This window comes from Buteo buteo, chromosome 10 (assembly GCF_964188355.1).
Source record: "Buteo buteo chromosome 10, bButBut1.hap1.1, whole genome shotgun sequence".
Lineage (NCBI taxonomy): Eukaryota > Metazoa > Chordata > Aves > Accipitriformes > Accipitridae > Buteo > Buteo buteo.
Window position 1 is genome coordinate 41,634,709 of NC_134180.1, and position 25,305 is coordinate 41,660,013.

The following is a 25,305-nucleotide window of genomic DNA, read 5'->3' on the forward strand; positions in this document are numbered from 1 at the left end:
AACAAAGTCCCAGCTCCAAAGAGACGCTAACCAGTGCATAAGACAGATGAAGAGGCTGCAAGGACACGGGTGATTTTTTTTTTCTGCTGTATCAGTGATCTTTGTGGGAACAGCGTCATGGCTAACAGACTCGCTCCTGATCTCGCTCAGGGGAACATGCTGTGTATCACGAGCTGCTAAAATCCCGTCAAGTAAAGATGGTTAAACCTCCCCTGAGCAAAACCGTGGCATCAGGGTGGGCTCCTAGCTTCAGGGCTGCTGTTGCAGTGAATGCTGGTGGGCAGGAATGGGGGCAGGTGGAGGCAACTGATGTTAATGGAAGAGAAAGGAACTCTAAAAGGGAACTAGCTGGGACAACCAAGCCCACCATGGAGAGCAGATGTTTCCTCAGGCCAGAGGATGGGAGTAAGATTAGCTAGAGGAAGCATTATTTTGTCTTTTAGAAAAGTGGACTGCAGAAAGAAAAAAAAAGTTTTATGTATTCTGGTTGCAAGAAGTCATTTGCTTCATGTTTGCCTTTATCCACAGGAGACTATGTTTTCACTTCTGGAGGGTGGCTTCTGAAAGCAGACCAAACAGCTCCTGCTGGGGACGGACAACATTCAGGCTGTCTGATCGCCCTCAGAAAAACCATCTTCCCTGCTCCCACCATACGCACGCATACACTCACAGACATGCACACATGAGAACAAACCACGCATGCTGCTAGCATTTATAGGAAAATTTGGAATGTATTAAAATGGCTGCTTGGCATGGAAAACACTACGCATCTGTGGCTGACGAGATTTAAAAGCTTGCCCCCAGGTTGCAGACGATCTCCGCTTCAAACCCAATCTCTTACTCGGCACATGTTTTGTGTAATTCCTGACGATCCGCAAAAGAGAGCCCTTCACCACATGGCTGGTAGGAAAAATCAGAACCCACATTTCACCATGCAGCACAACACAGGAAAAACTAAAAAATCTCTCCCCATTTTCAAGAAACATACATTGTTTCCAGACAGAAAGTATAGCTGGAGGAGGAAACCCATCCTCAGCTGTGAAACCACAGCCGATGGCTAGCCACGTTACTCAGCGCTGCTCCTCCGGCACACAGTGGCTCCTTACGAACCTGAGACATGCTTTGTGATAGACTCCAGAGGGGTTCTCGTCCTTTCTTCTTCTGCCTGTTGGCCTCAGCTGGGTGGCTCTGCAGTGTGCTGTATTTGGAGCACAGACTGTCAAAACACCCTGAACTCCAGCTACGATTGTGCTTTACCCCAGCTTGAAGCAGAAGCAAGGTCAGTTGCAATTATAGCATTGCTTAGCGGCACTATGAGTTTGCATGGATGCTATTACACTGCTCGACATCATCCCCGCTGAAAAGGTCATTTGGTGCAACAGGGCAAGAAACAAAAGGGTGGCACGGATCAGCACAGCTTCTAACCATCTGCTGTACATTGGTGGCTGCTCCATGTTGCTGCCCCATTAATAACCTCACTGGATATTAAAAATTCCCCTGAAGTGTGATGACAGAAAGTCAGAACTGAACAACCTCCAATCAGTTTGACCAAGACACCACCATTACTTTCAAGTCTTAAGAGGCCCTACCTCTCTAGCTTTCATAATTGCCAATCAAACCTCTCCCCACATGAAGTAACTGGCAAGTGCCTAAACCTTGAAATTCCTGAGTAGAGTCTGCAGGACTTACTACTACTTACTCCAAGCCTGCAGTCTAATCCACAGCTCATGTTGGCTACCTTTCTATACCACTGCATTCACAAATGTATTGAACACCATTTCCCCTACTGGAAAGCATCATGCTTCTGACATTTAGAAACCATCTTCTAATGTAATCTGACCACCAAGTGTATTTATGGGTAATCTATAGCCATTTGATTTTGTGCCAACATCATCAGTTAGGTTCAATAGCCCTCCTCCCACTCCTTTCTACTCGCAAGGTATTCACAAAACATCAGTCGTATCCCCTCCCAGCCTTCCTTCTGCAAGGCTAAGCAAGGTCAGATCCTGCAACCTGCTTTCTGCTCCCTTGATCACCCTGATGGCTCTTCTCTGCATTTGTTCCAGTTGGCAATCACGCCTCTTAACACACTGTGTTTCATCCTGATCACTCCAGATAAGGCCTGACCAGGGCTTTGTGGAACCAAATGAGTATTTTCCTACTGAGAAAACACCTCAGCTGACTACTTTTAGGACTGCTTTCTCACTGCTTCATCACAGAGGTTCACAGTTTCCCTAAAACTGATAATAGACTTGCCTTGTCCTCCTCCATTTCCAAAAGCTGTTTGTCCATGACAAATGCCATCTATTAATGACTAGTAAGTTCATGTTAAATTATAACCCTGAACACTATTTCTAACTAGAAGCTATGCTTCCTAAACCAACTTAGGTTAAAAAGTGTACTACACCAAACGCAACTAGGAAAGAGAAATAAATCTCAAAATAGTCTCCAAATGAAAAAAAAAAAATTCATTTGGCAGAAGAGCCATTAAAGCTCTTGATAATTAAAAGGACAAATAAAAAACTGCCTCTTTAATAACTATCTTATATTCAACATGTAACCTGGGATCCTTAGACAAACATTTCGGTTAATTACAGCCCACAGCCTCATGAATGTCTATGTTTAAAGTACATCTTCCCTAGTCACTTCCTTTCTGACCTTCACTGGTTAATTATTGTGTGTGCCTGTGGTTCACACCAAAACAAAAAAAGATGAGACAAAAAAAAAATCCCCCTGGAACTGGCTTCTAAAGCAAAACAAGACTGGTCATTCTCAAAGTACTCTGAGCTGCAAATAACAAAATGAAACCATTTGTTTGCACTTCCATGGTTCTTTACTACACACAAAAATAATTTCTGTTTCTATGTGGCCCTACCCAGTCAAAACCAAAAATTGTTCCTTTTTTTTTTTTTTTTTTTTTTTTAGCTTAAGCAGCATACTGGAAGTATCAGCTCTTCTGTTCTGCCTTACCAAGAAAAGCCTCACCAAGACCCATCCAGTTATGCCAAGCAAGGTTAAGAACTCTTCCCTTTCACAGAAAAGGTACGTCAGGATACAGTCATCTAGATCATCTGCTCCAGTGATTTGAGGAAGTGTCTCTTTTCCGTAGCCCTCCCCATTTTGAAAGAGCAATGCAAATTAAACATTTCTCCCAATCCCGCTAATTACAAAGCTGTTACTCCTGCCTGTTCTTCATCTTATGTGTCACGTGCAGTTACTCTACATTCAGCGAGCCTTTGCCTCTTGAGAAAGACAGCCTGGTACAGCGAGGCATCTGCGCCAATCCATAGCAAAGCTGCTTGTTCTCTCTCAACAGCAGAGAAAACTGTATTTACATAGTTTACTTTTCAAAATGAAAGCATCCCCCTTTGTTCAGCTGGCTCGCTTGCATACAACTCTGCACATGGCTGGAGGCATCTATCCTACTGGACTCACTACGCTTGCGTCTGAATCCCCAAAGCCAAACGGCACTGGCCAGTTGTGTCCCTCTTGCCGGTGCAGTGGAGATGACCTGCCCCTCTGTCCCTACGTGCTCCTCCTGGGCTCTCCTGCCTCTGGGCCTGCTCCATCCAGGCTTGAACCACGGTGTGAGTCACCAGGTATGCATCCTGGTGGATGAGAGAACCTGCTTGAGGAAGAGCTCTGGCCTTGAGCTACCCTGCCAGTTCAGCCGTGCCCTGGATGCAGCCTTCTTCCTAAACCCGAGGTCCTGTTTCCTTCGGAGTGAACTCCTTCCCCTTTGAGTGAAACAGCTTTGATTTACAACCCGAAGCTGAGGAAATACCCAGCCTGATCCTGACTGCTGAGGGTAAGTGTGGCTTCTTAACACATGAGATGAGCAACAACATGTTCCCTTTTTCCTTACCATTGATTAAAACAGAAAACACCATACAATGCTGCCTGTGGTGCTTTTCTGATAACATTTGATTATTAAGGCTGAAAGCGTCACCCCTAGGCTGCAGCGAAAGGAATGAGCTCCCAAGATACCTTACTGTGAAAATCACCACAGGACTGGATTCTTCAGGAGAGATCAAAGTCACAGCTCATGTTAAAAAACCCAACCAAACAAGGAAGCCCTGTACAAAGAAGCAGCTTTGTAGCGGAGCCCTAGGGATGAACCGTCCTCCCTGCCTTCTCGCTTGCTTTAAGTGCTCAGAGATTTTCTTAGGCTTCCCAGAGTGCTGCAGACTCCCACAGGAGACATCCACAACAGCTGAACAGGGGCAGACAATATGACTTTTGGAGAACGGGAAAAAGCTGCTCCGAAGTTTCTGTTAAAAATACTTTCAATTATCCATGACAGTGTTTTGACAATGCAAATGGCATCTGGATGTGGGAAGAGAATAAACTGTGATGAATATCCTGCTGCGACCACTACATTTCTGGCCTGATTCGGTGCTCGTGGAAGCCAGTGACAGCTTTGCTATCGGTTTCAGTGGGTGCAGGTTTCACACCATCCCTGTTTACCCTGAGGCAGGGCAAAGGCAGCCATCAGTCTCCCTGACACATCGTTCAGGCAATGTAAAAGGGCTCTAAATGAACACAAATGTAAATTTAGTCTTCCCAAGTCACCTTTTACAGTACCCCATCAATGTAAAGGGAGCTTCAGCAGAAATAAGATGCTAGCTCTGAATGTAGTGAACAGAAGTGTTTTTCCCTCAATTCAAAACCATAAAGACAACAAGCTGTGATTACTCCAGAAATCTGCCTATATACAATGTAAGAGCCCTGGATGATGGGGAATCTTCAAATCACTGAATGTCTGAGAGCAGGGTCACCTCCTTTCAGCCAGGGCTCTGCTGAAGACCCCCACAGCCCCAGACAGCAGTGCCTCATGGCACCACAAAGTTCCGTTCACACAAAAGCACCTCAGAAGCGGCTGGACCCATGAGGGTGGAAACAATTTTCTCCAGACTCCATCGAGAGCTGGGGACAGGAAAACTGAAAATTCTCAGCAAGAGAATAAAGAGCAGTAGCAAAAATCACACTCCGGGCTTTGTGTGAGCCTGAAATGCAATAGCAAAACAGAGGGTAAGGCAGGTATGTTATTGCAAGTCAGAGGGATCTTCTTTAACTGTGGAAGCAGTAAAGGAAGAGCAAAACTCTTTCCAAGGAAAGACACCTTCAAAAGAGTGATGGTCTGACCAAAGCACCAGTTCTGGACTCCCTAGGTAACTGGATCTCAGGATGGTCCAAGAGCAATGACACGGCACTGAGACAGGGGCTCATGTGAAAGGCTACGTGAGTTTGCCTGAACTGTGTATGTTGCATGATGTTTAAAGGGTGATTTTTTTTTTTTTTTCTGTATTTGAACTCTAAAAAGCCTGCACACCTTTTCCTCTGTCTGCCCCTGGAAAAACTGGAGTGTGGGGATACAACATGCTTCAATTCCTGGGACATTCAGGAACTCAGAACTGACCTTTTTGGTGACGGTGGGGCTTCCACGTCCCATTTCTCTGCCAAGCAGCCCCATATCCAGAAAATATACTGGGATAATGCAACTGGGAATCTGAAGCACACACAGATGAAGGGGGTGAGTGCTCGGTGGGGACAGTGCAGCACAACCCCAGAAGGACCAGACACAGCACTCGGCTTGGTCCGTACTGAACACCCAGCCCTGCTGAGAGTGAACAGGCAGCTTAGCTGGTACAATGTATTGACTGTTTTTTATTGAGACATCTTAATGAGTGAACTTTATCTCTGCTGGTGTGTGGATCCTGCCTTCCACTAACCCTCCTCTGGTCCCTCAAACACCATAGGAGCTGAACAGGGGTACTAAATAGAAGTGCATCTGTTCCTACACTGAGATGGAAACGATACCATACATGCAGCTACTGAAGTATTATGATGCTGCAGAAGGACATGTTCCAATAGAGTTTAATAAAAAAACTATTACCGATTATTTCCAATTAAAAATTAACAGTTTCGGGCAAGATTTCAGGTATTATTAACCCACTATAGCAAGTTTAACTCAGGAGTTTCTTCTGATGGAGTCAAGAAGAATTAGTAAGTACATGTGACGGCCAAAGTTCAGGCTAAAAATCTGTTCTAGTTTAAAGCCAACCAACAAAAATGCAGCAGGACCTAGTCAGAAAGGTACCTTGTAACAGACAGTCTTAAAAAGGTATTTTGAAACTGCTGTAGCACCCACTGACAGCTGCTATCCCCAATATTTAAAGATTCCAGTAGTGATAAACAGACACCGCATGACACTGGAGCTCCGTATATACCCTTGAGGTGCACCACACTGGTTGAAGAAAGCACAGGCAGTAAATCAGGGCTGTGAAGACCACATCTGTGTTCTTTCTAAGAAACAGAACAGCAGATCTCAGGTTTCTTTTTCTACCACTACTATTAGAACCAGCTTAGAAGCTTGCATCTGTTTGGTAGGTAGGTCTTAAAGTAATTTACCCTCGTGGATCTGATTAAAACCCATTTGAATTACACGCTATCAGGCAAACCAAGAGCAGCATGGCTACTTCCTGTGAATAAGACAAATGCTACGTCTACCTCGATGAGTAAGCCAAACCGGAGGGCAGAGTGTGAAAATGTGATGGATCTATTCTTCTTTAAACAATGGAACAGGGGAGGGCTTCCAGCAGCCACCAACACAGCTCTTGGGACTTCCGTATGCTGCTTGCTTGAATCTTTCATCCTCTGAAATAGTAGCATTCACAGCAGCATATTCTGTGTCAGCACGGGAAGGGCTACACCTCAGTCTGGGCACCTCTGGGTACAACATCTCTTTTGCCCACAAGTTTTTGCCTTCTCATGCACTGGATGTGCAGCCTACGAACCAGGAACTCGAGATTTCTCAGAAGACAACACTACAATATGGGAAATCCCAGAGAGAAATACAGCAGTCTTAGAAACTAGCGTAAAAGAAAGGGTTGGAGATGCAACAGCCCTGCTCCGGGAGGAGCTGACCTCATTGCAGACCACCTGGGTCCTTCTGCAGGCACAGCCTGCATCAACAGTAAACTCCACAAACGAATCTGACGTGGCGAAAAGACCACCTCTGCCTGCACACACGCGCTGCTGCCGTTTGGTTGGTTTGAAAACACATCGAGCGGATTAGATCGAAAGCTACGCAAAGGTGGCACATCCATGCTGCTGCCTGATGAACTTAGTCCACCGAGCTAGCGCCTGACGCAGGCAGAAACATTGTCAGCACCCGCAGTGGTCACCCCAGGGCCATTTTATTTAACTTCCTGGCAGGGCTGCAGAACTCTTACGCTCTCCCTTCTAGTACTTGTCTCTCATGTGACTATTTCTATGACTACAATCGAGAACCAGGAAAAATGGTCTGGCAGCAAATCCATCTCTCTCTGTTCCCGAGACCTTGATCTGTCACGTTAACCCCTGGCTGGTGCACATCAAAGTCTGCAGAGAACCAGGAGAGAGGAGCAATGTTTTCACCCATGTTCGGATCCTGAGTGGGGTGGGATTGATGCCACTCCTCTACCTCCCACCTAGCCTTTTCCTCTGACCTCCTTTTTCTTTGTCCGTGACCCTTCTCCATCACAGCTTCTGTAACTGCAACTGTTTGTACCTACAGTCTTCTCATTCAATGGCACGGAAACGATACTCCTTTCACTACTGTCCACAGCCTCCTGAATAGCACCAGCGAAACCGATGGTTCCCACTTTCACTCTGCTGCTAGTCACAGTGAGGAGAGGTACCAGGGTCACCAAAGGCTATCTGGTCAGACCTGCAAACAGAAAAACTGTGGTTCCCACCTGGAACCACATCCCTAACTTGGAATATAGATCTGCAGAAACCTGGTGTTAGCCGGCAATTTCCTATAAATATTCCTCTTTTAAAGAAAAACAAAACAAAGCAAAACTTTGTAAAATACAAGGATGTTTAACACCGGGAGTCTCAAACACCTCTGCGCGTCCGAGGGGCTGTGCTAACATCAACCAGCTGCTTATGGCACACAAAAGGAAGGGAACTATTTTCTCCATCTTGCAGGCAGCGAGGAAGCGAGCGGGCAGGTCTGGCGCTCCCAGGTACGGGCTGCATCGCCCGGACCAGGCTCCGGCCGCCGCTCCCCGCCGCGGGCTCCAGAGGGGAGGGAAGGCGAACTCGGCGCCCAGCAGCCGGGCCCGCCGCGGGCAGCCCGGGCCGGGGACGAGGGGCTCGGGGGCTCCGGCACCCCCGCACCGGCAGGAAAACGCTTCGCCGCGCTGCCGGCAGCGCCGGGCCGCCCATTGTGCGGCGAGAAGGGACTGCACAATGCGCCCGGCCGGCCTTTGTTCACGGGGAGCTGAATTAAACAGCTCTTTTCCTCCTTTTTTTTTTTTTTTCCCCTCCTCCCCCCACCCCTTCCCCCGGGAAGCGGCACGGCGCGAAGCGGACACCGCGCACACACACACACACACACACGGCCGCATCCCCCACCCCTTTGTTGCAGACGCGGGGGGGAACGGCAGAACCGCGGCGCCGGCCTGGGCGGACCCTGCCCGGCGGCCCGGCCGGGGGCTTGCTCACGGCAGGCCCCGGCGCAACGGCCCGGTCCCGGCCCCGGCTCCGGCTTCGGCTCCGGCTCCGGCTCGGCCCGCCGCCGCCGCGCGGGCGCCCTGTCAGCGGCAGCCCGAGGGCCGGGAGGGCGGCGGGCGCCCGCGGGCCGCGCCGGGCCCGTTCGCCGCCCCCCCCTTCCCAGGGGCGCGGCACCGGTCCCCGTCCCCCCCCCCCCACCACCACCACCAGGAGCTCCCCGCCGGCCGGGCCCGGCTCGGCTCGGCCCGGCAGCCCGCCCCTTGCCACGGCGGCGGCCGTGCGGCCGTAGCCCCGTCCCGCTGCCGCTCGCCGGCCGGCGCTACCTGCTGATCTTCTGGGCGAAGGCGCGGCGCTCGGCCATGGCCGCGCTGCCGGGGCTCCGCGCGGCCGCTCCTCAGGGCTGGCGGAGCCGAGGAGCCGGGCACGGCCGCCGTAATGCTCCGCGGAGGCGCGCAGCCGCTCGGCGCGGCCGGCCCAGCTCCCACCCTCGGCGCTCGCTCGCCCGCCTCCTCCCCCTCTTCGCCGTGCGAGGGGGCCGCTCCTCGCAGACATACGGCGGGGCGGGCGGGCGGAGTGACCGTCGCCGTTCCCCTGCCCCGTCCCTCGGTTGGGGCGGCCGGTCCCGGAGCCGCACCGGCACCGATCCGGCCTCCGTGGGTCCCCCCCCTAGGGCTCGGGGCGGCTTCGCCGAGCGCGTCCCGTCCCCGGCGCGGTGCGGGGGGAGAGAGCGCCTTCGGTCGTTCAGCTCGCTCCGCGGTGCCGCTTTATCCCCGTTTAAAAAAAAAAAAAAAAAAAAAAGGGGGGTGGGTGGGTCGGGGTTATTGCTGGCGATAATGGAAGACCCGCGAGTGGGCAGGGAAAATGGCTCTTGGCCCGGCTCGCCAGCAGCCAGCGTTCCCTGGAGCGAGACCCGCAGAGCCCGGCTGGAGGCCGTGGGCAGCGGAGGCCTCGGCTGGCAACCGCGGGCGGGGGTCTGGTGTGTGCTGACCCTTGGAAGCGCCGGGCTGCGGCTGTTCCACGGCTCCAGGCTGTCACGCTTCTGCGTGGCGTGGCCGGGTCCCTCGGCCACCCGTACCCCCAGCCGGCGTGGCACCGAGGGACGCCGCTGATGACCGCGCTCCCGGACGCCCTGCGTGCCCGCGGGGACGAGACGGGGGTCTCGGTCCATCGTAACCCTGGACGGGGCCAACTTTTCCTTCAGAAAGGCTAAAAATTGTCACTAACGGGGATCTACAAGATGGACGGGATAGCGTAACGACCATCGTTCCATCCAAACAGGTCATTACTACCAGTCCCTCCATAGACTGCTCATCCTAATGGGAAGAGGAGGTAGGGGGCAGGGAGTTAAAAACTATTTTGGGACTTCACAAAAAGATTGAGCCTAGGACACGTTCTAGCAGATAATTCAAAGTCAGTGTTACACGACATATGCTGTGCGTTAATCTAAACCAGAGAACTATTAATAGAAATCCAGGAAGTGTCCAAAAGTAGCGAGTGCTAATTCATCCGATTCCATCTGTTTGCATTGTGTGAATGTTTCTAGCACATTGCGACTGCAATCTGAGTATACCAATTTTTCCACTAGCAGAAGCCGCTGATTTCCAGCTGCATGTAATTTCTCTGCTTTTCTGTTTGTATGTGTTTAGTTGGGGAATGGCAGGCCCCGAAATCTGCAAATATATACATATGTGAGTAATCGCACTGGAGTCAATCAGACTCCGTGCATACCTAAAGTGAATCCCATGTGGATACGATTATGGCCCGCTACAGAAATGTGCTGTCATGCGTTACACAGATGCACACACACACGTGCATACAGATGGAGATACTGCAAAGCAAAGACCTATTGTATGCCACTGAGAAAGGGCTGCTCTTCTCCAAGGGGGATGGGGAGAAAATATCCCACAAACGTCTGCCAGGACAAAGACTTTTGCTCTTGAATTACTGCCTGCGTGTAGAACTGCACACAGGGTAAGTCCATCACACGGAGTGGACGGGGTAAGCCAATGAGCTATTTACCTTCATACATCCACGTAAGTTGTGGATGCCCCATCCCTGGAAGTGTTCAAGGTCGGGTTGGATGGGCCTTTGAGAGACCTGGTCTAGTGATGGATGTTGCTGTCCCTACAGGGGGGTTGGAACTAGATGATCTTTAAAAGGTCCTTTCCAACCCAAACCCTTCTACGATTCTAGGAATAAATTCTCGTACACAGTGTGCGCACTTACAAGAACAGACCTAAGCATGAGGGACCACCAGAAATGTTTCCTCTCTCCCATACCCCATCCTGTATGGAATTTCCTTTCCAAAATGGCATCAGTCTGAGATGCGGGAGGGCTAATTTAGTCCTGCCTTACGTGAAAATGCCTAACTCTTTCACATCAAAACTGTGAATCCCGTGTTTATGGAAAGGGGAATTCTTATCTCTGCCAGAAGGTGCAAAGAGCAGTCCAGCCCCAGAAGCCCTGACTTACAGAGCTATCCAAGGTCGATCAAGAGACCTCTTGGATTTTAGGTTTCATTTTTCCCTTCCTGTCAGTTACTGCCACAGACAGAAGAACTAGATTAAGTTGTGGGACGCGTAAAGTTGGCTCAGTACCAAGGGTACACTTCAAAATGCAGTAATGACACGGGCGACTTCAGGTCTCTGTCTGATGAGCAGGAATGGCTTAGCCTGAAACAGCCACCCACCACCCATAGTGCCTGCCTCACCCTGCACAGGCGTCTGAGCCATACGTCAGCTGCTTCCTACATCTCCGAAGTCTGTAGCACAAGGGCTTGAGGTAACTAGTTGCTGAGTTCTGATGTCACCTTTGCTCATCTGTCAGTGCTCTGCTCTTCACCGACTTTTTCTGCAGCTTAAAGCTTGGCCAGATGAGCTCTGGCAGACTTGATTCCAGCCGTCCACCCACCTCTGTGCTGGAGGCGACCGACGGGAAGGGCAGTCGGATGAGACGTGCCTGCACCTCAGCTGCGCCTGACAGATGTGCTCTGACGTCTGAAACTGCGAGGAAGGGAATTCTCTGTGTGGATACCAGAGCTTGAAACTGCTAGCTGAGGTGGGGGGACACATCCTGCTCTGCCACCCTTGCCAGAGAGGCCGCAGCCTCGCTGGAAGAGTAGGACAGTGACTGGGAGCAATCAAGCTTTAAATTAACGCAATAGTCTCTCCTTGACAGTGAAGGGCCTTTGCACTAATTGCAGATCATCCCTGCAGTAGGCTACAAAGCTAAAATGGAGCAGGGGACAGGAGCCCACCTCTTTACGAATTATTTGTTATTCATCTTGTTGAAGCATATAAATGTACAGAAGCATCAACAGAGATGAAAAAAAACCCTAACCACCCTATCTAATGTGGAACATCTATGTACAAAAATACAAAATATATGTATTTTCAATTCAAATATACAAAATGGATATAAAATAAACCTTTATCAAATACAGTATATATTATGTGCTCTCAATGGGAGGGTATTGCTTTGCAGATAAATAGGCCTTCTCCATATAGTTGGTCTAAATGTGAACAAAATCCCTCAATTCATTTAAGAATCAACATCAACAACTGCATTTCAGAAAAGTAACAAAGATTCCTCATTACTTTTCAGACAGTAACAGCCCAGCAAAAGTCTACAAGGTCAATGCCAATGACTTTAAATAGTAAGAGATCACTGAGGCTGGTAGAAATGTACACATGACCTTGTAAAGTGAACCAAGAGCTTCTGTAGATTGACTCAAAATTTTGCAGTGCGTGGAGCATTAACCAAAAGAAGTCAAGGAAAAAATGAAGAAATATGAGGAAAAAAAATTGCAGTCTTTTACCATTATAAATCCAATAATGCCAAACACTAAAATTCATGGTATCAACAAATCCTGTCTCCATATCACTGGCAAGTCAGTATGATTGATGTTGTGGCGTCACTGTGTTATTTCGAGTACTAAGGTGAGTGCTGCCACTGACAGGCACTGCGAGTCACATAACCTTTCTGCCTCTTGTTTTCTCGTCTTAAGAGTGAATTAATTGAAGGAAACGTTTTGTCTGAAGAAACAAACTCATGCTTTGCAAAGAGGAGAATGTGACCAATTGGACAGAGACCTGTTACATGGAATTTCAGTCTGAAAAAAAAAATCAGGTAAAAAAAATCAGGCATCTCTTTAGGAACTAGCAGCTTCCTCCAATTAAAAAACAACCATTTTGTGGTAAATTTTATCTGCAGTAGAAAATGGAACTGTTTTCTTTTAAATTATGGTGAAATTGTATGCAGTTGATGATATATTTTGAGTGTTAGGCTGCTTATTTTTCCTAAAGTTGTTTGTGCCTATGTATTGTCCTCAAGGGTGACTGGTATCTCAGAATGAGAGTGAAGACAAATCAAGACTAACTTCAGCAGAGGGACTGTGTACTCTGCAATTAATACCTCCATACAGCCCACCTTAATTTAAATTATTGTTTGGTTAGAGGCTACCTATTTCTACTAACCAATTTAAAACATGGAACTTTATCAGCATTATGAGGATACTGAATAGTTACCCTGCCTTAACACATTGTAATGCTTCATCATGTTTTAGAAAGCAAATAAGAAACCTAGCTTGTTCTACACCAGATTCCAATGGTAGAATGCATCAGCCTTTGAAAGACATCACTACCTCCAAAAAGGAGTTAGCTGATTTACGCAGCCATCATCAATAAGCATCTGGTGCTCCGGGTAAGTGGTCTCTGAGAAGCTGGGGACTGATCCTCACTTGTCATGGATGCATTAGTACTCCAGCAGGACAAAGGCTGAGCATATACTACACTGGGAGTTGAAGGACACTGTGAAAGGTGATGGGTCTCCACTGTAGCTGCTGCATTTCCCTTCTAGTTACCTTACTAATTTGGGGGGCGGGGGAAAAGCCCAGCAATTTGTCAAAACATGGACCATCATGTTGAAAGTGACCTTTTTGTCTTCTCTGATAAACCATGTAACACAAAGGTGAGGAATGAACAGTTGAGCTATATTTGGGCTAAGCACCTATCTGAAGTTCATGGCCTAGACACAGTGCTCTGTTAACACACATGTATCCGTGAAACAACATCTCTCACACTGACGGGGTGCAAACAAAGAAGCATTTCAACCAATTCACTAGGGTACCTGTCCATAAACCACAGGCATCCTTTAAAACACCTGACTAAAATGCTTTTTTTTTATTGAGAATGAATTTTACTCGGTTATAATCAAGTTTGGTAAATGCATCCTGCGAACACAGATGTAACTCGTAGAGCCTGATAATTATAAGATTAGGTCCTGAACAAGAAAAATCTTTTGGACTGTAGCCGTAAAACATTGTGCAAAAAGCGAACCGATCCTGTGTCTTGTTTGTTTGCAGTCTATTTACCCAGTCCATTGCTTCCTTGTTCTTCTTACGTAAACTTCCTGAAAGCCAACACACTGAAAACAGTTTCCAGTGAAAATGTGTCCAACATAATTCAACAAACAATGTAGTAAATAAGGGACTGCAAATTCAGAGAGCCATCTACTGGCAGCTAAGTGAAACGAACTGAATTCATTAAGGGCCAAATCCTCTCTGCCCCTCTCTGCAAATAATTCCTTCAAAGATAAGGAACTACACACGGGTAATGTAAACTGTACAAGCATAATTATCTTCTCAAGACATGTAAGGCAAGACTGAAGATGCTGGTGTTCTCAGAGCAAGAAGGAGCAGCCTCGTTTGCCCAGCGCCCAGTTTCCACTGGGCAAATGAGAAACTAGGAGAGTAAAGGAGTGAGGAGTCTCTGAGTGCCTGCAGCCTTCACTACACCCCTCACAACCATGTTATTTCTTTTATAGATGGCTCAAGCCAGGCATAGCACAAGCTAATGACAGCAGAGCTGGAAGCAGAGCCAAGGTGCCCCAAGTACAGCGTTTCAAAGACCACTTTTACAGGGAATGGTGTTCTTCACCCCAGACATCAGAAGATCACAGGGGATCCTCACAGCTGGAAGGGAGATACTTTGTAGTTCTGGATACCAAACCAAATCGTATCAACTACTGCATGAAGCAAAACAGCTGTGTGTAAAACATTCTGCCTAGAGCAGAATCTCCCAGCCCGCGAGCCTGACCCACAGGAGGATCATGCTTCCTCTCCCAGGCAGAAGCACAGCAGTTCCAGGCACCAGTGCTATTTGAAAATGGGGGAAGCAGCAGTGGTGTCTGGTTCCTCCCTTTCTCTTGGACTTACCTCCACTATTTTAGGTGGTACAGCTGGGGAGACCAGCAGACATGGCGGCAGGAATGGTGGCCAGACTCATACTTCTACAGCAGGAAAAGTTCTTTTTGAGGGTGAAATGAAAATTTGAATCCTCAGCTGCACTAGCCTTTCTGCAGCCTTCTTCATATAGCAGTATTTGATGTCTACTTCATTTTTGCCTTTATTCTTTGACTCCTGGCATTATTACTTTCAGATTTCTTCATTTTAATAGATGCGTTCAAGGAACTTAAATCACCTCAGATAAGGACTCACCGTCTTCCCAACTGAGCTTCCATTAATTTCTGCTCATGTTTATCATTTTCAGGTAGTTTATGTTTCTACCCTGAATACAGTTTTCAATCTCTCCCAGCTTAATACTCTGTAAATGCCACTAATGCGCTCTGTATCTTCTCTGCCAGATATTTAACTAAGATCTTAAATTAAGGGTAGCCTTGGCACAGATTCTTAGGGGTATCCTACTGCAGCCTCCTCATCCCTAGCCTAATCCTGGGATAGAGTAAGAAAATCTGGTTTTGGATGGAGTGAGTGGTATGAGCAGAAGCGTGCTGGCTAAATCAGCGGAGACAAACACCTCAACAGCAATCTAGTGAGGGGTATGCTCAGTCTGTCTCTTTCATCCTGCATTACTGCTTGAAAGGATGGTGCACAAATTACTGCCACAGTTGCTTCCACAGGGAGATTGACATACCAGGCACACGTGAGCAGATTCACACTTGGGTAGACAGGTGAGTCTAGTCTGGAGAAGGACCTCAGGGCCACCCTCAGCAGACGGCGTAGTCAGAGTCTGTGCATGCAGGTGGGAACATCTCAAGAAGCAACCTGGGAGAATCCTTTGTTCCCTGAAAGGATCCCTCAAGCGTACATGCTACTTTGTTGCTTTACAGTATGCATGCACTGACTATTAATCTTGAAGATCCCAACTTCTTTGCGAAACCCATGACATTCTGGAGTAATGGGTTTGCTTCAGAGACAAGATAGTTGTCACAGCTTTTAGTTTTTCATCAATAATGGTTCTCATCTTTATAAAGTTCTGTATCATTTATCTAACCATTCTATTTCCAGTAGTGTTGCTAAGCACAAGCAACCCTTCCACAAGCACATCTGAGGTTTTCTGTTCTTAAATGGGTGGGAGCAACCTTGTTGTAACCTATTTTAACAAGCAGTTCTGTGAGCAGCAGAATTAACACAGCCAGGATTCCATTGTTCTCCCTTTATCCTATTCCAGGGTTTCTCTTTACCTGAGCAGCTATTTCCACAAAAACTGGAGGTATTTACTATCTCTGAGGCTCTGCAGACTTGATTAAATTGCTGAGCAGTTTCAAAACTTTCCAGAGGGAAACAGATCAGAGATGGCTTACTTCCCTAGGAAATGAAAGCAAAAATAAATGAGGAAAAATTCCCTTCCCTATAGCTCCTTAACCCCAGATCTGCTCTGTTTAGACAACAGACAAACGGGTGTTTTGGAAAGCACATACTGTCAGCCAAATGTTTAATAGGCTCTTCTAAATATATTGCAGATTATTGATGAATGCTTAGATGACTTCCCAGAGGCAATCTAGTAGGCTAGTGGCAGATACAGGACTAGAAGCTTCATCCCCCTGACTGCCCAGCAGGTCAGTGTTTCAGGACATGGTTTAGTGGGCATGGTGGTGTTGGGTTGACAGTTGGACTCGATGATCTTAAAGGTCTTTTCCAACCTAAACAATTCTATGATTCTATGATTCTATTATCTTACCATTCTGCAGTATTTGGTGGGTAAATGTTGTGTAAAATTGTGTAACGGAGATATCTCCAAGATCCATAAAGATCCTCTCTAATTTTTAGTCTTCTTGGCATTGCCACTTGCTGTTACCTGCTTGGTTTACCTATTAAAAAAAACAAAGACAAATTATATTTTCCATGTACACAGATTTAGATATTTCCTTACTAGTACCATATTAATTTAGCACAAATAGAGCTCAAAGATGGTTTGCGTAGCCTTTATGCCATTAAAATGTTGAAAGTGTAAACTCTGTGACATTTGTTAGAAGTTTGTTGAATGCAAGATGTTCTCTCCCACTCCCTCTGCAAATCTTTCCTACAGAAATAGGAATTAGTGAATGTGAAGAAAACTCTCACTTTACAGATAGTTATTTATGGTTGCCTGAGTAATTATTTTGCAATCAAAGCTTTGTTTTGCATGATCTGACTGATGCAAAAAGCAGAAAATAAATATCTTCATTCTCATAACCTGATTACCTGAGGGATTTACAATGTATATCCAGATGGCATATTGCGTGGCCTATCAAATCAAGGCATGGTTATTAAATTTCTGAGCAGGAAGGTGCAGGCAACTAATTTCAGGCAAGGGAATAGCCATTTCATTTGATCAACGGAATAATTCTTTGTTCAACATTTAGCCAAATCCAAGCCACGTTAAGTACTCAGCTCTCAATATTCGAGACCATACACAAACAGACAAGCACATTCATCTTTGTCTTTGAGAATAAAAGCAAAGAAGAAATTTTAAAGAACTATTATTCCTAAAACAGGTCACAGAATTCCGAAGGCAGGAGGCCTGCTTCCTTCCACACTGACAGATTACCCGCTATTGTGGGGCCACAGTCCTTCATGAGTTTAGTACAAACAGCAACATGGTTTTTACTTTTAAATCTTCATCTTTTATTGAAATATAAAGACATAGATGGTGTGTGTGCCACTTTCTGTGTATTACCCCTCCTTTCCAGTTTTGAAAAGGAACAGTAATTACATGTGACCATTCTTCAGGATTTTTCAAATTTTATCATGTTAGTGTTATTACTGTAACTCTGCTATAGAGAGATGCTTGCTGCTAGAGTCTGAAGGATTCCTAAAAGAGATGAGGATGGTGCTCAGTAATTTATAGGAACACCGAAACAAAGTGCCATTAGCAAGCAGTGGGCTGAAAGGCAGGGGAAGGATTAGAAAGGTGATCTCCTACATCCTCCCTTCAAGCCAATAGGTAGACCTTTGAAACAAGATATTGTCTGCTTTGCACATCAATACATAAGATCCTCTTTGCCAATCGACCCTACTACGTGAAATATATTATAGCCATGAGATTACATAACAAAACCCAACATGAAATACATGAAACATCTATTGCTGCTATCTGTACTGAAGCTTAATTTTAGGTCATGTGCTATAATCATGTGCCGATTATAAAAAAATTAAACTCAGGCTGATCATTTTTGACCAGCAGAAGGCAGTAAAATCACAAAATGGAAAAAAAACACCTAACTTTCTTCATGAACCCAAACTTGTGCTGTTGAGCACATGGAGAATGCAGGGATGTTGTCCTTCTCTAGGATGTTAAGCACAAATGCCAGTTCCAGACATTCAAGAAATTCAAAACTGCAGGATTTAGGAGGGATGTGAGGTTTGGTGGTTTTTTTGAAAATGCTCAGCTCCTGATGCAGCCAATGATTATTTTTAAGCAGCTTAAGGCAAACAGATTAATGAAGAACCTACTTTACAAAAGGCCAAAAAAACCCCCCAAAACCCTCAGTACATCTGACCTAGGAGAGTGAGAGGGGACGATGCACTTTTAGACAAGAAGTAAAGCAGCAGGTTGAACTGCAAAACACTGTTGGTGCGTGAACAAACACATATGTGTGTAGGCTGGAGATTTAAGTACTACCGGCCTCCAGAGAACTTGGAGATCTGGGCACCATTTTGCTGCGGTGGAGTCAAAAGACACAAAATTTTAAAAAAAGGGAGGAAAACACCTTGAAGCGTCAGCTGGACACTCCGTGAGGGGGCAGCGCCCTGCGGCCGCCGCGGACGGCCAGGCCGAGGCCTGACGGCGGGGCTGGACTTCCCGCGCAAAGCCTCCGGCCTCCCGCCTTTCCGGGGGCTCGTCTCCAGACGCAGCCCGTCCCCGTCCCCGTCCCCGTCCCCGTTCCCGCTCCCGCTCCTCCTCCTCACCGCCTCCCTCCTCCGGCGGCGGCACCTCCCGCCGGACTACAACTCCCAGCGTGCCCCGCGCGGCCCCGCCGCCGGGCCGAGCCCGCTCCCGCAGCAGCGGCCGCCGGGAGCGGTAGTTCCGCGCGGTTCCCTCACGGCTTACGAGCCCCCGGGAGGCCGCTCGCCGGCCGGCCGGCCGCGCCACGGAGCTCACCCGGGCGGGGTAAGCGGCGGCCCCGTCCGCCTTCCGGCTGCTGCGCGGCGGGCTCGCAGCGGCTCTCCCCGCCGCCGGCTCCTCCGCCCCCTTTTACGGCGGCCGCGGAGGGCCGCGGCGACGGCGCCAGCGGGGAAGCGTTCACCGCCCGCCGCCCCGCACCGGCGGCGGCTCCGTGAGGGGGTGAGCGGCCGGCGGCGGTCGCGGCCGGCGGAGGGACGCGGGGCGGGCGGAGGTGGTGGGGGGGGGGAAGCGCCGTCCGGGAGCGCTGGCCCGCGGCGTAACGGGCGGGATGGAACGCCTCCGTGGTGGCGGTGAAGAGGCGGCCGCTGCCGGGCCGTCCCCGCGGGCGGCGTCCCGGGCCCGGGGGCTGCGCCGCCGGCCAGCCCGTTCCTGTGCCTCCTGTGGGGTTGGGAGCCGTTTCGGGGCTCTCCCGCTTTTTTTGTCCCCTCCCCGTTCCTGGGGTGGCGGGGGTGGGCGGGCGGCTGTGGTAACCGCGCTGCGGCCGAGGGCTCGGTGGCGGGCTCGGGAATAACCGGGGCCGCTTTCGCTTCCCGCCGGGAGGCGGTTCGGGATCCTCCCCCCCCCCCCTCCGCTTCCCGGGCCGTCTGCTGACAAAGCCCGCAGGAGTCATTGTCAGGATACAAAGAACCTGCCTCCCCCGGCTGTGGGGAGCCGGCTGCTCTGCCAACGGCTCTTGCTTGGCTTTAAATCCCGGATGGGTCAAGTGTTCGGTCTTTTCCTACAGGATTTAAAAAAAAAAAAAAAAAGCTGTTTTTCCTTACCTTCCCTTTACAAAGTATTATTTCTAACTGTCTTAATCTGCGTTTAGAGCTCGAAAGGGGTGGCTCCCTAAAAATGATCTCTTGGCGTTCTTCTCTGTCAGGGACTTCTGTGTGGGTTTTGCTGATGGTCATCGCTGCTAGTTCAGTTTCTTTCCAGGTAGAAAAAAAAGCAAAGTGGGTTTTCATTCTTAAATTAATTGATAAAGATAGTCACATTTAGATTTCATTCATCCCTTTTGCTGCGCTTGCATAGGGAGGTTAGGTTGCTTTTCTGTTGTTAATGAAAACAAACAAATTCTGTTGTTAGGGAGTTTTTTTCCCATCACTATTAACAAACAGCCACCTCGCTGCAGTCACCCCCCCTCATAGAGTGGGTCATGGGGGCTCTGAGAGGACAGGACTTCATTTTTTATTGAGGTGTGTCCTGCCTCTCTGGGAAGTAACATCATCCTGGTCATGTACGTTCTAGATAACTTCTTAAATGAGACAACTTCAGTATAAAACCATTAGCTCTAGGTTCAGTAATGGGGGTTGCATTGTGCCCGTTGGGCTTGAATCTGTATTCCCTGTGACCTTCTCCTGATGCTGTTCCATTAATTTGAATGGAACTATTACTGATGCCTTCTTACATTGATGGGAAGAGCCTGCATTTTTCCAGTGGAATAAATGTGCCTGTTTTGTGCTACCATTCTTCTTAGAAGTCCTTTTCACATCTTTAGCATAATGCTAGGGAAGAAATGTAACTGGATGAAAGAAAAATGTGCTGCGATGACCATTGTCTTTTAAAGGAAAATGAGCTTCTTCCTCATTTCAATAATTTTTCCTTCAGGCCCCTTCAGAACAGTAGAGTTTGTTTCATTTCTAATTTTAGCCAGAGGGAGCTTTTATAGGTATTGGCTTTTAAGGCAGTCAGTGGCCTCTGCATAAATGATTGTCACTGATTGATCGTGTGAGGACAGACTGGACCAAACACACCTCATGAAGAAGTTCATCTTACCAGCTTTGCCAGCTAAAGTCAGTGATACAGTCAGTCTTTCCTTTTTTTTTTTCCTAAAGAGGAGAAGGGAAAAAAAGGCAGGAAATTAAAACCCAACCTTAAATTGTCTTTCTCTTCCTTCCCCTACAAAACCCCAGCTAGGGTTCTAGCCATTTGTTATTTTCACTAGCAAAAAAATGTCAGTCTTTCCCCATGTTTGTGAGCTTGCATTGCCTCTTGTTCTATCAAAAAGTTGTTGACAGACTTTTATGAAATAATACGATGGAATAGCGGAAGAACATGCTAGGGATGGCTCGGGCAGTAGACTGCTGTTTCCTTGCCCTACCTACAGATCCCAGAAATGGTGCGTCTGTGTGAGTGCCCTCAGGCTCTGAAGACATCAGAACCCTGACATCTTCACACTCTCTTCAGTTACACTGTCAATGGTTAGGTTTTACTTAAAATACACTCCCAGTGGAGAGAAGTGACATGGTTTAGTCTTCACCCTGCTTTTGATCCCAATTCAATGGAACGGTAAATAGTTCTAGAGTCTCCTTTTAAAGTAAGGAGGTTAGGTGTAGCATCAGTGATGGTACACGCTCATGGTCCAAGTTTATTAATTAAATGAGATGGTTCACTTTTGTTCATGTCATCATCTGATGTTACCAGAACTTTGCTAAAAATTTGGTGAAGGTTGCAGGGATGTACCACTATTGATCAACGTTTGATGTCCCACAAGAGCTCCTGTTGAAGCAGGACCTCTTAATTTTTCAGCTATCTATGCAAGGGTTTGGGCTACCAAATATCATCAAGAAAACCTCCTGTATCAACTATTTTAAAGTGAACCACTGACAGAATACATGCAGTGAAGGAAGCTCTATTAATTACTAGCAAACTTCCTGTTAGAAATGGTGCGAGTGGACTACAAAGGGAGTTTGGTCCCATTTTCTCTGATTTCTTACAAATAGGGATAAAGGTAGTATATATTCTTTCTGTGTTATTACCAGTTTAGGTTGCTCTAAAGGTGAAGCCCATCTTGCTGTGCAGTTCAGAAAGAGTCAGTAAAAATGCCTTCCTTCTCACCTCCCCTTGGAAAATTTATAAGCGGTTTTTACAAAATTAGTCTGCGCTGTAGTGGTTTTTACCGCCATTTTACCACTCATTCTTGTAATACAGCTGGACTACTGTAGACACCACGATCAAATCAGAAGAGAGCCCTTTTTGCACTGCATGTCATAATTAGAACAGATGTAAAGTAAACACGGATTTTATGACAGTATTCTAGTCATCTTTTGATGTTGCCTCTCTAGCAAACTAATTCTGTACAAAATTATGTCACACATTTTCAGTACTACGCATTTTCTGCCTTGCACACGTACAGCAACACATCTTGTGCTTTCTTTCAATCCCTCCAATGCCTGTAAACTTTGGCTTAGAAAATTTTTTATTAGAAATCTGCAATTAATGCTGTTTTTAAAAAAACAAGATTTGTTTATTGGTGCTCAGAACCCCTGACGGTGGGGGAAAAAATGTGCTGCTTCTATTCAGCAGAAAAGAATAGCATCTATTCTATTTAGTGAAATGCATCGTAGTTCTTCATTTTGCTGCCAATTAGAATGAGTGTACTCATAAGCCAGCACAGGTTATATGCTCTAGATCAGTTTGTTGTGCAATAGAGAGCTGTTGGAGAACATTATATTTTATTTAGCTTTCTGTAATAATTTTATTGATGTATATTTGGAATTAAATTATTTTATTACTTATTCATGGAACATGTGATTGCTTCTCAGTCCCTGGTAGTGGAGGATTCTGCGAGTTTATTGCTCTTTCTGGTCATGTTAGGCTTAAGTACCTAAGTGGGCTGGTGGTGATACTATACCCTGTGTTCTCAGTGCCCACAGATATGTTTATATTTTTGTTTTTACAGTAGCAAAATTGAACGTCTTACAAGACAGCGATGGCTTTTTCTCTAGAATTTGAAAATGGAGGCCACAGGGACAGATGAAGTAGAAAAGATAAAATCAAAGTTTATGTCTGCATGGCACAACATGAAATACAGTAAGTGAAACTGTATGGTGAGATCTTGTCTCCACTGAAATGAATGGAATGTTTCTTGTTGACATGAATGGGATCATAATTCAGCAACTTAACTAATATTAGTAATAAAAATGCAACGTGGCCCTTAAAACCATTTTTCCTTTGATACCATAAACAGCCCGAGTAAAATAAAACTGCTTTAGCTTTTCATTTTTCAAACATATTTGCATAATTTCCTTTTAAATTACTTATTTTGAAAACAGTAAATACATTATGTAAATGACACTAGATTTGCATGGACTTTTAAACAGGGATAATATGGAATCATCTGCGCAAAGATTTTTTATTTTTGTATGTACTTTTCTGAAAAAATAGGATGGTGTGTGAAACACAAAGTCCACTGAAGAATCTACTTCACACACTTGAGTAATATACTCTTCCACAGTTAAACATCAGTAATTTGTTTATAAGCAACCAGATTTTCAAGTGTGTCCTTTACTTATCTGTCCTTAACCTTAATTTTTCTACTTTCCCTCTAGGACTGAGGTTGCTCAGATTTACCACCAGGTTTCTGATAAGTTTTGTTAATTCTCATAAATGAGCCTTGGAGATGCCTGGCAAGATCAAAGGATACTTTTCTTCTACTTTATTTAAGGCTACCACATGGCTGAAGGGGAATAGTAGTCATTACACCCTATATGTGATAGGAAAAGTGCAAGAAACTCTATGGATTTAGGATATAAAAGACCATAGGGTTTAGACTTAAGTGAAAAAGCTACTGTCTGGGGACATTGTCAAAACCTAAAACCTGAATTCTGGCCCTTTGAATTTGTACAGCATATTATACTACTTCTTTTGTGTCCAAAATCTGCAATTTAATTTTGCAATGAAGTATGTTTAATTAATCCTATGGGAAAAGCAGTACTCTTCATGCGTTTTCACTGGTCATACATGAAACTTATTTTATGTTATTATAGGAGTTGGAAACCTCACAGAGTCAAACTATGCAGTAATGAATTCACAATAAAGACAAAGCAACTTAAGTTCAGCTTTAGCATTTCTGTATCCTAACAATTTCTGCACAGTAGTACCATTATATTAACATTCAAACATTCATATATGGGTAACATCGTTACTTTTAAACCAGAACTTTAATCTGTGTTTTGTAGAACTATTAAACTTTTTTGTTATTTATGAAAGCAAAACCCAATTTCAGTACATTTTCGCTATATTCCCCTTTCAAGGGTTAACTTTGGCTTAATCAGATGCTATTAGCAATTCCTTTTTGGAATACTTCAGTCACAAATTTGTATTTGTTTTGCGTCTATTTTAGGTTGGGTGTTGAAAACAAAAACTTACTTCAGTAGAAACTCTCCAGTCTTTCTGCTGGGAAAATGTTACCACTTCAAAACTGATGGTATGTACACAGCACTTAACTCATTCCAATCTTATTTGGCAGGAGCATTGTGGATACATTTTTAATCTTCTAGAAAGGCTGTTGTTAACAATTACCAAATTCAAAATGTAAATATGAAAAGCTTAGAAAATACTCATTTAGATGTCCACCACCACCACTAATTTAACCCATCCTAACTGGCTTTATTGAGATTTTACACTGAAGTCTTGTTCTTTCTGTAAATATTAGTGCTGTAATTTGCACTTTACTTCATTTACCTATCAATTTGAGATTTTCTTTCTAAAAACTGATTCAAATAGTGACAATACCTGTACAAAAAGTCACTACACCAACACCTTCGTTACCATTTTCCAGTACGCAGTTTTCTAAGAATCTCCATTTGACCATTTACATTTAGATGAATTAAGCAGTTGCTTACTTGCAAGTCAACGATTCCATTGGCACAGTAATGTTGGCTGCATTGCCTTTTTTTTTCTTTTTTTTTTTCCCCCAGCTGGCCCATTTCTATCATGTTTGCCTTCCAATTTTTCTTTCTTGTATTTGAAGGGATTGTTACTTTTTGCAAGTTTGCCCTGTTTTTCTCATAGAATAGTTGTATGGGTTTTACTCTCCTTCTAGTAACAGAAGTGCCATAGCAAGTTATAACTTAAACTGTGTTTTGCCTTACAGAATCTGGTGAACTCTCTACAGATGGGTCCAATTTTGATAAAATCAATGCAGAGATTTCAGGAAATGTTGAGGAGTTTCGTAAAGATTTTATTTCTAGAATATGGCTGACTTACAGAGAGGAATTTCCTCAGATAAAGGGGTCCGCATTAACTACAGACTGTGGTTGGGGTTGCACGCTGAGAACTGGTCAAATGCTGCTGGCTCAAGGTCTTATGCTTCATTTTCTTGGTAGAGGTAAGTTACGAGAGAAGATCTCTATATTCAGCATGATAACCATGGGCATTCTGTGGAGAGTGTGATGGTCTTTATGTAGCCCAAATCTAAAGTGCAAGCTGGTTTTGATTCTGGACTCCTCATTGATATTGGAATTGTTACATTGCATCAGAGCAGTGATCTAGCTGTCCTACTCTTCCATTTCTCAAAAAGGGAATACCAAAGTGTGTCAAAGGAAGATACTGGAAACTCCACAGAAGCTAACTGTGAAGTAAAATACCACAAAAATTTGTGGACCCGTACCTGGGTATTGTTATTATCTAT

General features: G+C 45.9%; 2 protein-coding genes and 1 long non-coding RNA gene across 24 annotated transcripts in view; 1 reads left to right on the top strand and 2 right to left on the bottom strand.

Annotated features, from left to right (window-relative positions):
• The window catches only part of DOCK7 (dedicator of cytokinesis 7), a 111,223-nt gene extending 101,954 nt beyond the window's left edge, over window positions 1–9,269 (bottom strand). For 10 of the 14 annotated variants that reach the window (XM_075037270.1, XM_075037266.1, XM_075037267.1 and 7 more), the window contains exon 1: window positions 8,826–8,969. In XM_075037270.1, the coding sequence (XP_074893371.1) occupies window positions 8,826–8,863 (38 nt within the window). In that variant the 5' untranslated portion in view covers window positions 8,864–8,969. Of the gene's footprint in view, window positions 1–8,825 lie in introns of all 14 variants that reach the window. The other 4 variants (XR_012651849.1, XR_012651850.1, XM_075037271.1 and 1 more) reach the window with 1 other exon arrangement.
• Window positions 9,270–13,669: 4,400 nt separating this feature from the next.
• On the bottom strand, window positions 13,670–18,958 carry LOC142035287 (uncharacterized). 2 transcript variants are annotated; one of them, XR_012651855.1, is made up of 3 exons: window positions 18,885–18,958; window positions 16,482–16,611; window positions 13,670–16,108 (listed from the first exon to the last, which is right to left on the bottom strand). It is a non-coding gene; the product is annotated as an uncharacterized LOC142035287 (long non-coding RNA). The 2 variants fall into 2 exon arrangements; XR_012651854.1 differs by lacking the exon at window positions 18,885–18,958 and adding an exon at window positions 18,692–18,814.
• Window positions 18,817–25,305, top strand: part of ATG4C (autophagy related 4C cysteine peptidase) — a 35,333-nt gene continuing 28,844 nt past the window's right edge. For 3 of the 8 annotated variants that reach the window (XR_012651853.1, XM_075037280.1, XM_075037281.1), the window contains exons 1-4: window positions 18,924–19,067; window positions 22,573–22,703; window positions 24,016–24,099; window positions 24,769–25,002. Coding sequence is in view for 5 of the 8 variants with exons in the window: in XM_075037280.1 (XP_074893381.1) it covers window positions 22,628–22,703; window positions 24,016–24,099; window positions 24,769–25,002 (394 nt within the window). In the remaining 3 variants the exon portion in view is untranslated. Of the gene's footprint in view, window positions 18,894–18,922; window positions 19,068–22,572; window positions 22,704–24,015; window positions 24,100–24,768; window positions 25,003–25,305 lie in introns of those variants that run through there. The other 5 variants (XR_012651852.1, XR_012651851.1, XM_075037279.1 and 2 more) reach the window with 3 other exon arrangements.